The 13236-nt window shown below is 37.4% G+C and overlaps 1 protein-coding gene across 3 annotated transcripts in view; it reads left to right on the forward strand.

Annotated features, from left to right (window-relative positions):
- Positions 1-13236, forward strand: part of KHDRBS2 (KH RNA binding domain containing, signal transduction associated 2) — a 694643-nt gene that overhangs the window by 446177 nt on the left and 235230 nt on the right. For all 3 annotated transcript variants that reach the window (XR_007774032.1, XR_007774033.1, XM_050950940.1), the window contains one exon: positions 1669-1864. Coding sequence is in view for 1 of the 3 variants with exons in the window: in XM_050950940.1 (XP_050806897.1) it covers positions 1669-1864 (196 nt within the window). In the remaining 2 variants the exon portion in view is untranslated. The remainder of the gene's footprint in view (positions 1-1668; positions 1865-13236) is intronic.

Raw genomic sequence — 13236 nt, forward strand, 5'->3', positions numbered from 1 at the left:
CTTGTAGAAAAGCAGGCTCACATGAGAGGTAGACTTTTAGGATCACACATTCTTTGTCTACAGTTACACAGGGATTAAAGACAAAATTTTCAAATGTATATGTCTAGAGTTAGACACGTAAATCCATATTTAGGGCTCAATATCATCCCCCACTGACGTCAATGGAAAAGCCTCCATTGAGGTCATTGGAGCTGGGTCAGGCCTATAGACACCTAAATAGTAATGGCATAATTTTTAGAGGTGCTGAGCACCTACCCCCCATTGTTTTGCAACTGTAGTCCTAACTATTATAATAATGATACTTAGCATTTGCAAAGAGCTTTTCATTAACAGTATAAGAAGATCAAGAACAAATTGTGTCAAACCAAACTAATAGCTTTCTAGAGAAATGGTCTGAAGTAAAAAGGGTGAAATTCAATAAGGACAAATGCAGAGTGCTCCACTTAGGGTGGAGCAATCAGTAACACACATACAAATTGGGAAATGACTGCCTAGGAAGGAGTACTGCAGAAAGAGATCTGGGGGTCATGCTGGATCACCGGCTAAATATGAGTCAACAGTGTAACACCATTTCAAAAAAAGCAATCACCTAGGGTGATCAGACAGCAAGAGTGAAAAATTGAGACGGGGGTGGGAGGTAATAGGAGCTTATATAAGAAAAAGACCCAAAAATCAGGACATCTGGTCACCCTACAAACACATTCTGGGATGCATTAGGAGTGTTATAAGCAAGACACAAGACATAAATCTTCTACTCTACTCCACGCTGAGAAGGCCTCAACTTAGTTATTGTGTCCAGTTCTGGGTGCCACATTTCAGGTAACGTGGACAAACTGGAAGAAAGTCCAGAGAAGAGCAACAAAAAAGACTGAAGGTCATGACCTGTGAGAGAAGCGACGTGTGAGAGAAGATTGAAAAAATTGTGTTTGTTTAATCTAGAGAGGAGAAGACAGAGAAGGCAAGTTTGATGGAAAGTCGAGGTTTCCCACACTCCACCACAAGCACATGACTAGAGCAGCCACATTTCAGGAGGGCACTAGGAAGTCGGGGATACGGTTGGTTAGATTCAGGTATGCATGCTGCAGTGTGGACACTGGAGCCCTGGGTTTGGGCCCAGGTTAGAAAATTGTTAACCCTAGGGTTGGCAACCAGTGTAGATGCTCAAGCTCTGGGTTCCCTAACCCAGGGACGACTGACTTGAGTCCCTCTAACTGTAGGCTTACACTGAAATGTAGACATACCCAATGTAGCTTAAGCCTCTGTTTGCCAAGTTTCTCAGCAGTAAGATGAGCATCATAATTATGGTCCACCACTGTAAAGTCCTTTGAGATCTGCAAGTGCATGGCCTCATTCTTCCCTCACACTATTTTACATCACTGCAACTCCACTGTATGGAATGAAATTACTTCTGATTTGCACCAGGGTACTCAAGAAGAGAATCAGGTTCAAAAGTTCCTAGGTCTGTGCAACCTATTACCTTTTCATGAAAACTACTGACATATTCCTTTTTGAGCCATTTTCAGATGTATCCTAAAAGCTCTTAGCAGTGTAACTCTCAGGTGCTGCTAAAACCTTGTGATATGTTAAACTGTGATAAGAGAATAAGAGCTTTTAAAAGTGGATAATAATTATGCCCTCACCTCAAGTACATATCTTTGTTTCTCTTAGAGGACGTGGGGGTGCGCTTCCTCCTCCCCAACCTGGGCGAGGTGCCCAAACACCTAGAGGGACACCAGTGACACGTGGAGCACTCCCAGTTCCTCCTATAGCTAGGGGCGTTCCGACCCCTCGAGCAAGGGGAACTCCAGCAGTCCCAGGCTACAGACCACCCCCTCCTCCGGCTCATGAGGCCTATGAAGAATATGTAAGTAACTATATGTTTTGATAATTGATATGAGCCAAACTGCTTTGGCAACTTGCAGGTACCTCTGTATTTGAGGACACTGGGTAGTCCAATAAATGCCTATGCTGTGCCACATACCTTTCACTGGTAGTTATACACTGTGCATGAAAAACTGTGATTTAAGTGACTGGAATCATTTGATGATATCTTTTAATTTTACAAGTATTCGCTGTGGGTAGGAATAGACTGAGTTATCCCAATTATCTTTATATTTTCATGTGCGTATGTCTTTGCAAAAGTTTAATATAAATGAATGGAGATGGGGGAAAGCACACAAAGTTATTTCATCAATATTTTCTAAAAGACTGGGCTCATGTGTTGTGAAAACTGTTATTCAGTTTTGTCTGAGCATTTAATTTGTGCTATGAAAAAGATGCATTCACTTGTCTAGTTGATCTGCTTCTACCTCCTAATAGGATGTTACGTATATAAAACACTTAGGAATTCTTGACAAAAGGTGTTTTTTAAAATGTGTGGTGATTGTTATAGCATGCATAAAGCACTCTATATATGTATGCTGATTTCCAGAAATATAAAAAAGAAATCCAGTTGAAAACATATTTGGTCTAGTTTTTATAAATCTAAAAAAAGTATCCTAAACTTTCAAAGTGGGCTTTTGAAATAACACAAGAAAGGTACATGCCTAACAAAAGAGCAATATATTTATTCCAAAAAGCATATAAAAGACAATACGTATTGTAGGTTAGTTCTTAAAAAATAGAAGGCTGTGCCTTTGTGGAAAAAATAGCAATTTTTTGTGTATACCCTTTATGCTTTGGATTACTGTTCTTTCATGTTATAGTTTATTGTTTTCTTTATTTGTATGCAAAATTAAGAGTGCCATGGGTACAAGGAGGACAAATGCAAATTCAAACAATCATCAGGAAAACTAAGGCCATAATACATATTTAATAAGGTATTGAAAATAATTATGTTGGAAACATAAGGTCTTTCAAATGTTCCTTGTTAATGTTACCTCCTGAAGCTATCACCATAACAACAAACATTCAAATAGAGGGAAAGTATTATCAAATATAATGTCTGACTTTTTAAAACTACAGTAATTAAAAATGTAATATTAACATTCCCTCCCCATCCAGTAGTCATAATATAGAACTATCAGTAGGTGAATCAATGAGAAAATAGTTTATATACAATTTAGAAATTAGAAAATCTCTGAAATCAGAGGATGGAAATGTGGTAAAAAATACTCAGTGTCAAAACAGTTTACCAGTATCTCATTCATTTTTAGAGTCCAGATAAGCCACAGCCCCTTCAGTCAAGGTGGAAGACTATGATACTGATTACAAGTGAGACATGAGGATCAGTTCTTTGTGTGCCAGTACATATATATATTCCAGTTGGTGAGAGAACATCCAGTATACACATTGGAGAATTTTCTAGTCTGCAGTATCTAATAGGGCAGTGCATATGTCCATCTTCTTCTCGTGCATTCTGGCTAGGATATAAAGGACAGCATATAGTGTTTACAAAGAGAGGTAGTACCAAGTCAGAACAATTGCACTCTTTGAGTAGTACTGTCACTGGTCCTCCCTTTCCATCCAGCTCTCAGCTCTGGCTCCAAGTAGCTACTTATTTGTGTCAACAGCCACACCTCTGGACGCCACTTTGACTGGTGGGCTAAACCAGTTAGAAGTTGTGACGGGAAATGTCTTTCCCCAGCATACTAAGTCTAGATTGAAGGGCAGGAAAGGCACCGCAACAACAAACGGTGAAATATGTAAGGCTTGCAAGGCACAGCAGACGTCAAAGGCTATCCACTGCAGCTAATGAAGTTGCCAGTTGTTGCAAACTTTTTTGCCACTGGTCTTCAACTGCAGCAACTGGGAGTGTCAGATTGCATCTGAGCAATGGTCTTCACATTTAAAAATCTTCACACACAGGCATTCATGCATCATTAAGAAAGTCCTGTGACAATGAGCAAATGGTGAAGTGACAGTGTAGCCTATGTGACATCTGTTCATGACCTTTCTCCTCGCAGATCAGACTATACAGCCACAAGAACACAGGAGATGCCATGATGTCATTGTTGGATATGACATATAGCCCTGCCCTCTGATGCAAGTGCGATTCTGACTCATGACACTGGGTCTTATGGCAGCGTGCAAGTTCATCAGCCAACAGGCAAGGCTCCACTTGCAGCTCTTCAGGCCTGGCTGTTGTTGGTCTACTGCCCAGGCAAACACCACCTGGATAAGATGGCGCATCTCCTTCTGGCAGTCTTCCAGTCACTGGACTGGTGGAAGGACCAAAGCAGTGTATGGAAAAAGAGACCCACACAGTCTCAATTCACCCTCAAGGACCATTATCACAGAGGCTTCCACCTTCAGTGGGCGGCCAATATAAGCAATCTCACAGAGCAAGTCTTAGGCTCTATAATGCAGAGGGCTTTGAAAACCACTGTTCTAGAACTCAGGGTTGTACACAAGGTATGTGTTGCCTTTCTTCTGGACATTTGCAGTCAGACAATCCTGGCCACATCAGACAATATGATGGCCATCTTATACCTGAACACTCAAGGTGGGAGGGGGCTAGAGGTTGCTATCATTGTGTCAAGAAGTCATCTAGCTATGGTACTTGGCCATAGAATGCAGCATTATCCTGACAGAGTTCCATCTCCCATCTTCAATCTGTCATTTTGTCATTTTTCCCATGTTCAGGTATGGTTGGGGCAATTAATTTAAGTTGCTGTGATCAGAGTACCAGATCAGCTGCTGTTGCCCAGCACTCTGTCCCAACCTCTTACAACATTTCTCTTAGTGTGACCCTGTAGGAGATGACAAATAAAAATGAGCTCTTTGTTCAGCATCACCTTTACTGATGAAGCTTGTGAGAGAGGATTGCATTCCTGTCATTTTTTCATTGTCCGTTAAGATTGCTTGGTTGAACCTTCAGTTTTTATCATCATTTTATCATCATCGATACCTGAAATATAGTGGTAAAATTAATAATCTTACAATATTTAAAAACTAAGGTGAGACTTTTGGAAGCTACTCATAGTTGGCTTCAGGTCACATTGTGAAAGGCATTTGACTGTGGAGCTGTCTTTTTCCTCCCCTGACTCAGAAATCATATAGGAACTGTGGTATTAGTTGTCCTTCACTCAGCAGATGATGGTTGTTCTTCCTTTTGTTTTGTGAAGAGCTATGATCAATTTCTGACTGAAATCTAGAATGAGATTAGATCTGCTTCATCACTCTCCCATCTCCCCCCCCCCCAAAAGCTAGCAGCATTGGCCAATTTCAGTTTCAAAACTGAATAAATCCATGGTTTAAATTTATCTTAATATATCCAAGTTTGATTTGAATTTCCACTCTTGGACTAAACAGGGAGGAGTCTGCAATATGTTGGACCAGATCCAGTGCCCATCGAAACCAGTGGAAATCTTTCCACTAACTTCGGTGTATTTTGGATCACGTCCTTAATGCAGCATTTCAATTGAAATGAAAGCACAAAATTAATTTACTCTACCAAGTTTCCACTCTAATTAAAGATCAGATGGTAGCACATCAGACTCCCCTGTAAAATGTTCTCTTGTCCAAACAATAAATATGTCTCGTGTAAGGCTCTTTCCACACACCCAACAAATGGTTGAAAGCAATTTATTCTTTAGCATGATCACCTAGTTGGTGGCAATATTTTTTTCTTTCCTTTTATCTTTAGAACTAAGTAAACATATCTCTTGATAACTACAAAAGATTTTTTGTTCATCTTTTGGAATGAGTGCAAAACAATGCTTTTCAGAAAGTCCCTATAAAGAACCACAGAGAATGAGATTGATTGTGCTTTTAATGTCATGCTGTTCTTCCACTGTGATGCACATTTCAAGCTATTTAAAATGAAAGAAAGCAAATGTCTCATTCAACTATTTACTCTAGGTTTTAATGGTTAATTATGTATTTCAATAGTTTTCAAACAAACTGGAACAAATATACTACTGTTTATTCACTAGCAGCACAAGCAATGAATAGCCTAACAATAGGGGACACATCATCACCTTTTAACATTATTTTTAAAGAGCAGCTAATATTCTTATGTGACTATGATTCCCAAACTGTGCTTGTGGAGGCTTTTGCTTAATATTTAAGCTAAAGCCTTTATGGTTTTGAAATCATTGTATATGCCGCAAGCTAGGGTTTGGATAGAAACTGAGTAGAAAGACCTTTACTTCATTAAATATTTGTATCCAACTCAGTGCCTTAACTGATACATTAAATGGAGATATTGATGCCTGATCTTGCCTACTTTTGAAGTAAATTGCAACATTCCCAATGGATTTTGATGGGAAGTGGGGTCAGTTGAGGAGAAATATTTTTCAATTCAAATACATTTAAAAGAATGAAAAAGATTGAACACAATTATATACAAATATGAATTTATTTTACAATTGTAGACTATCACTTTCATAGTCCATTTGTTTCTGTGTCCAATCTGGCTGTTAAAAATGATGATAAATTTACTGAGACCAAAGATTACCTGCATAAACTGAAATTTTAGACAAGGGAATCTGCATTGCTGACTACCATATTGATTAAATATGATTGATTAGCTATTATTCTCAAAGCACTTAAAGAGCTAAGCTATGTTCGACTCATATCTGCTGTGACTTGAAAAATCAATTTGTATTTTTACTGTAATAGCCATAAATGGTGTGATTATTATATTATCAGGAAGGCTATGTGTTGGACTTCAGAAGAATATTATGAATGATAGTTTCATGGAGGTAAAGAGATCAAGCTAAATTCTTTTATTAGTTATACTCACAGCAGTGTAACTGAAAGAAGAATTTGGCTGACAGACGTAACAGATAGATTCACTTCAAACAAACAAACACACACATAAAAATAGAATTAAGAAAAAAAGGAAATGTGCAGGTCAGCAGTGAGCCATCAATGTCTAAGTACCTGCAGTATAAAAGGTTTCATGCTGAACTGTGTAATGTCCTGGTTTGGGCTGAGATTCCAATTTTCTTATCACACAGAATAATGACTGTTAGGAGCTTTCCTAACCCCTCCTGTGGTTCTTCTCATGCAGACAGAAAGCAGAAGACCAGAAGCCCAAAGTGCAGGCAATGTGATGTTTATTAGGGTTAGTTCCAAACAAGCCGTAGCTCTGACACTGCAGAGTCTTTTCCCAGTGTTCCCGTTCTCTATACCCGCCTCTTTCTTAGTGCACCCAAGTATACCTACAGTGCATGTTCCTGGTCACTTACAACTTATGGTCGTATTCTGTTTTGGAGGGTCGTGAGTCTGGGGGCTTGGTACCTCCTCTTTTGTGGGGAGGAGTAAGGAGTGATGATGTGTTCTGGCCAAGGCCAGAGTTTTCTTTGGCATTTTGTGTTCCATATACCTTCCTCTCTATCCCTCCTTGCCCCTCCTAACTGGTTGCTTGACCTGGGTTTGAGAGAGGAGTCAGGCAGCCTTCCAGTGTATGCTTGTATATTATACTCCTACCATACCCAGTAACGCTTTAGCTCTATTTCTTATCTCAATTCACCCCGCCTGCTTGTGTGCAGATGTAATACACTCTGTCTTTGATCTTTGTTCACGCATAGTAAAGATAGTAGAGTATCAAAAGTCAAACCCCAAATTATGTCCCAGGCTAACAAGCAAGCCTATATGCTAACAATACAAGCCCATGGGACTGCTCATGGAATAAGGTATCAATTAATTTGAGTACAGACTCCTGAATCTTCACATTCATGAAATAGTCACAGCCTTAGCATCCTTTTTAAAATAGATCTTGTTCAGTGAACTTCTTCATTTGAGACTAATTATTATTTGTAGTACCTAAGCAAAACTTCAATCACAAAATTATATAATAGTCTTATGTCTACATCCCTGCTACAAGAACTCAAAAATATTTTTGAAAGTGAAATCCTAACTATTTCCACCCATAAATGAATGAATACCCTTCCTGACTGAGACATTAGATACCAAATTTCTAGCTCAAGGATTTCATTTTTTCCCCTGCCAGGCATAATTTAAAAGAAAATGCTGATGCAGCCTTAAAGGGGTAATAATGCTAATACAGCAACAGCGTAATAAAAATTCATATTCTTGTATATACATCTATATGAAGGGCAGCTCTGAATAGAATATTAGGCCTTCACTTAGTCCTGTATAAAAACACACATACTGTACATCTACATAACATAATATACCATTTGTTGACCAAACACAATCCAACTAGCTAATAAGGGTGTTATGAACAAAAATAGTTTTCCAATATCCATTAGTTGTCAAACAACTGATCACTTAGCAATTTGCCAGATAGTAAGTAGTCTGTATACAAAACTATTTTTTGGCTACTAATTGGCAAAACACTATCACGGCTTTATCTCAAGCCAGTTTTCTGCTTTTTGTGATAGGGTTACTTGCAAAAGCTTGGATGGTCCAGAAATGAGGATGTTCATTTCAAACTTTATCTGAACTTTGTTCAAGAAATAAAATTTGAAGGCTATTGTGAACAGGCTTTCTTTGGAGAGTTCCATTTGTACATGATTTCAGTATGGATGAAAAAATATCACAAATAATGTTTCTTATAACATTTTGAAATTTTTCATTTGGTTCTAGATCATGCAGAGGCACTAAAAAACGTTAACATAATTTTGGACTATAAGAATTTAAGGGTTATCCAGGTTAATGAGACCAAAAAGGACACAGACGCACACACAGTCAAACCTCATTAATCTGCAATAATGAAGGACACCCAGTGTAGATTGCTGATGCTTGCAGACTATGGATACTCACAGACTAGTGGATACCAGTATCACCAGACAGTTAGGCACCCCCAGGTTATTATAGAGAGCCAGGGAAGCGACTAGACCCATCACTAAAGCTTGACATCACTCACACCAATCCTGATACCACCACATCAACAGAATCTTATTGGTGTGTGCTTCAGTGAACTGCAAATCAAATATCCATGTTCAGGGCAGGTTGAAGTACATTAAATTGCAGTTTAAGTGAGGTTCTAGTATATAATACAACCACATTGCTGATTATATAAGCACACACAGTTCTTCCTTACACATATAGTTAATGGGGTATTACTGCTCTATGCGTTGTTTACTTATGAATAATATTTACTGCAGAGTAATACTACACTATACAAAATATATTATAATTCAGGAATCCTATTGAATTAGAGCATTTATGGACTGTTCAAAAGAGTATTGTAGGTATATAGAAATCTAAGAACTGGATGTTTTAAACATAAAAGGTTGTTTCCTTTTACAGAAGGTCTTTATCATTTATGGATCATATATCTTTGGCACTGAGTTTTGTTCATGATTTGTTGTCATCTAGCAACTTTGGAAAAGCTTCTTATGGAACAAACCCCATTTTAACCAATTACCAGTATATATTGAAGGCAAAGTTGTTACAGAATGCACATTTACTTCATTGTTTGATGAAAGAAAGTGCTGACAGGCCTTTTAGCCAATTGCCTCTAAAAATGAACGTAATGATCACTCAGGCTAATCAAAAGAGAGGAAAGAATATTTGGTCCAATAAAAGGCCTGGTAAGTATTGCATTTTTTCTGTAGTCACTTTTCTCCTTGAGTGTATGTAATTCATTTGCAGCTGTGGGTTTCAGTTGCATTTAAAAGATAGCCTTGCACTTAGAAAGATGGGTATAGTGTGTTACTACTGTGGTTGCAGAAATCCCATTGTCTGTGCTAACAGTGTGCTAAAAATTTTCTGGCGTACAAAACTAGCTGAAAAATCTAATATTGTCTGAATTTTCACACACACACACCACCTCTCCCCCAAACACACACGTACATAACAATGTTTATGTGGGTCCAGATTTCAGAATACATCCATATATATTGACAGAGATGTATGCGCACCTGTCTGTCTTATCTATGTCATATGTATGCTCTGATCCTGCCAGCTAATCCATTTGGGAAGACCTTTATGCCTGCTGGAGCCCCACTGAAGTTAATGAGGTATTATATGGGCACTCGGGTATGCTTGCAGGTTCAGAGCTATAGTGTCTGTCTGTGTCCGTATGGAAAAAAGTAGAAATGTAAAGTGTTGGAGACAAAATGTCTTTAAAGGAATAAAAGGTTTCATCCAGACCACTTTATTGGCTCTCCTTTTCAGCTTTTTGGCAGTTATTTATATTTTCTGTGTATCATCCTTGTACCAATGATATTGATGCATGTTGTCATTTTCTGAGGATTTCTGAAAGTGTTTGGTCCTTTACAAATAGAGAGAAAGAACAGCTGCTTGATTAAACTAGGTTAGATAATCTCGATTATGCATGTACAGAGGGAACTAAGATTCTTGTTGTTCTTTAAACTTAAATGGTTAAACTGCCCTGCCATTCTCCTGTGATTAGGTTTGATGGGTTGAAACACATTATTTTAATTTCAAGCCCCACCTGCCTTTTTAATTGAAAGGTAGGCCTGTGATTCAGCACACTGTTAAACTCAGCAAAGCTGCAGGTGATACTAACAAAAAAATCTGTTTTTCAAATGGAACCATTAAATGGTAGTTGACAGAGGCCCTGTGAAGGGTGAGAATCTTGCTAAATGATTAATGAGCTCAGCTCCTAATATTTGTGCATGTATCCCATGTTATTAACACTTTAGAAAGCTACCTACTTTTGCTGGTACTATCTAATTTTACTCACTCGTATAGAGTAGCACTAGTATTGTATATTTTAGACAGGAGCAATGGGATGAAATTAAGACTGAGCATTTAGGATAAATATAATGATAACTCTGAAAGAGAATGGTAGATGTCCCATTACTTGGGGCTTTTAAAACTAGACTGTAAACCACTAGAAAATGTTCAGGAGCGAACAATCCTGCATTTGGAGGGAGAAGGACTGGATGATGTGGTCTTTTAAATCTTTAACTTCGATAGTTCTATCAATCTTTGTTGCTTGTATTAAAGTATGTGTGTCATTCCGGGAAATGTTATAAACCCAATGCCAGATAACTAGTTTCATATGGTTCTCCAGTATGTTCATTTCTGAAATAATTTGAGCTGTTCTATGTTACAAGGGCTTCAGATTTAGTGTATCTTTTAGAATTGCAGTAAAAATGTTGTGAAAATTGATCTTGTTATAAAACTTAGCACCTCAGATTTGACCTGAAGGCCTCTTAGCGACATGAGTAATCAGTAAAAGAGGAGGATTCAGGGTAATGGCTCTGAGGCAATAAAACGGAAGATTGAAGAGGAAAAATATTCTTTCTCCACGCAGAATTTCTTTCACCTGATGAGAAGATGGTTGGCCAGTATTTCAGTAGATTCTACTATCACTATGGCTGCTGTTACTGAGACTTGACTAATATTTAAAATACATAACATTTTGATGATAATTCTGTTACTTTTGTAAGTGAATATAGTCAGATGAATAGTGCCATACTGACCTCCCTGGAAAACAGTTTTCTCTATATCCCCCAGAAGAGGTTCAGCAAAAATAATTTAATTTCATTATTACTAATGTCTGGGTCCAATCCTGAAAGGTACTGAACACTGAAATAAATAAGAAGTGAGGACATTCATCAGTCATAGCATTGGACCTATTTTCCCAATAATGTTCTTCAGTGACAAACTTTAATCTTTGTATTCATTCAGTCTTTGAACTCTTTTAGAATGGCCAATAAGGGTCTGTGATGAGAACATTTGTCCATTAGGAAGTCAGCTAATTCTCACCAAATGGCTGTCAAATGTTAATAATATGACCATAGGTGTCACAGGTGCCTTGAAGTGAAAGGTTCCATATCAAATTATCACTCCTCTCAACTTTCTAGTCTCTGATCCTTGTGTTTTAGGACTTGCCTACACAGGAACATCCAGTAAAATTAATCTGAATTAACTAAAGGTGTGAATTTGAAGTGGATTAATTAAACTGCATTAAATCTCTGTGGGGATACTGTAATTCATAATTAAAGTGGATTTAATTTGGTTTATCTTAATTTACTTTGGAAGTAAATTAAACTAAACTGAATTAAAGCCACTTTAATTCTAAATGAGGGTGTTCACACACATACATCCTCTTCTACTTCAGAGTTCCAAACTTTATACTGTATACTGAAGACATTTTTCTTAGAGATCAAATATGGGACCATTATTTTTGGTAAATATATACATTTGTTCACTTATGTAGACATTTATAAATCAGAATTGTAATAGCATTTTAAGTAACTAAGAAACTTACTTAATGGATGACTCTGTATTTTCTAAAAAAAAAAAAAAATTCTTTTAAACTTTTATTTAATTTGATCCTTATGGTCTTCATCTTAATGTGATTGTGCCTAGTTTTCTTCCTTGTATTTTTGGAAACATCACTGAACACCTCTAAGAATCAGTTTTATACTTCTGAAGACTAAGTTTATGTCTCTGTAAAAGAGACAAATATATTTGAAATCATATAAGTCAACTGCATATATTGAAAATAAATGGTTAGACCCCAGTCCTGCGCTGTGTGGACACAGTTGGATTGCTACATATACATAAAGCCCCACTGACTTCAGTGGGACTCTGTGAGGGTGCAGCTGTCCACTCAAATGCTAGATAATGTAGGACTGCGGCTGTGATGGGAGAATGAAGGATTTAAAGGAAAGGAAAATATTTAGAAATCAAAGTCATCTTCTCTTTTGTACCAATTGTGTTACAATGTGTTGAAATTAATTAACCTCTGGTCAAATCTGCTGCCCACATGTATGATGATAATATATACTCAATATAAAACATTCTCAAAATGATGCATTTTTGTTGATTGCATATGTAGGTGGGTTAAAATTATTTGCAGACTCCAGTATATTTGCAAAGTCTTAAGTGTCTATAAAAGTTTATATAATATTGTTTTGATTTAGTGTAGTGACTAGAGAAAACTAGAAAATAAAGACTCTAAAATGGAATATTAATATGGTAGTCTGAAAAATAATATTTCTGAGTACATGTAATAAGATTACTTACAACTAATCACATAATAATACAGATGTAATTTGACAGAGTCTGCCGATCTTATTAGAAGACAGCCACTGGTAGCTTATCAGAAAGCTAGACCTTAGGAAGATAATAATGATAGTAACCCAATAATTTACATCCTGTATATAGTTAAAATGTATCTAGGTTCTTTGAAATCAGAAGTCCTAATGTAAGGCAAAAGGGATGCCCACCTGAAATTATTATGGTGTGGTCTAGACAAAGTATGGGAGACTAAAGGGGCCAAGGCTTCAATGCAGGTTACCCCCCCACCAAATCACAGCCTCAGATGATTTATGGTGAAAAAATAATTGAAACAAAGCATTTCTGAAAACCAGATTCTGCATCTCAATCTATCAATCT

The sequence above is a fragment of the Gopherus flavomarginatus genome, chromosome 4 (genome assembly GCF_025201925.1).
Source record: "Gopherus flavomarginatus isolate rGopFla2 chromosome 4, rGopFla2.mat.asm, whole genome shotgun sequence".
Lineage (NCBI taxonomy): Eukaryota > Metazoa > Chordata > Testudines > Testudinidae > Gopherus > Gopherus flavomarginatus.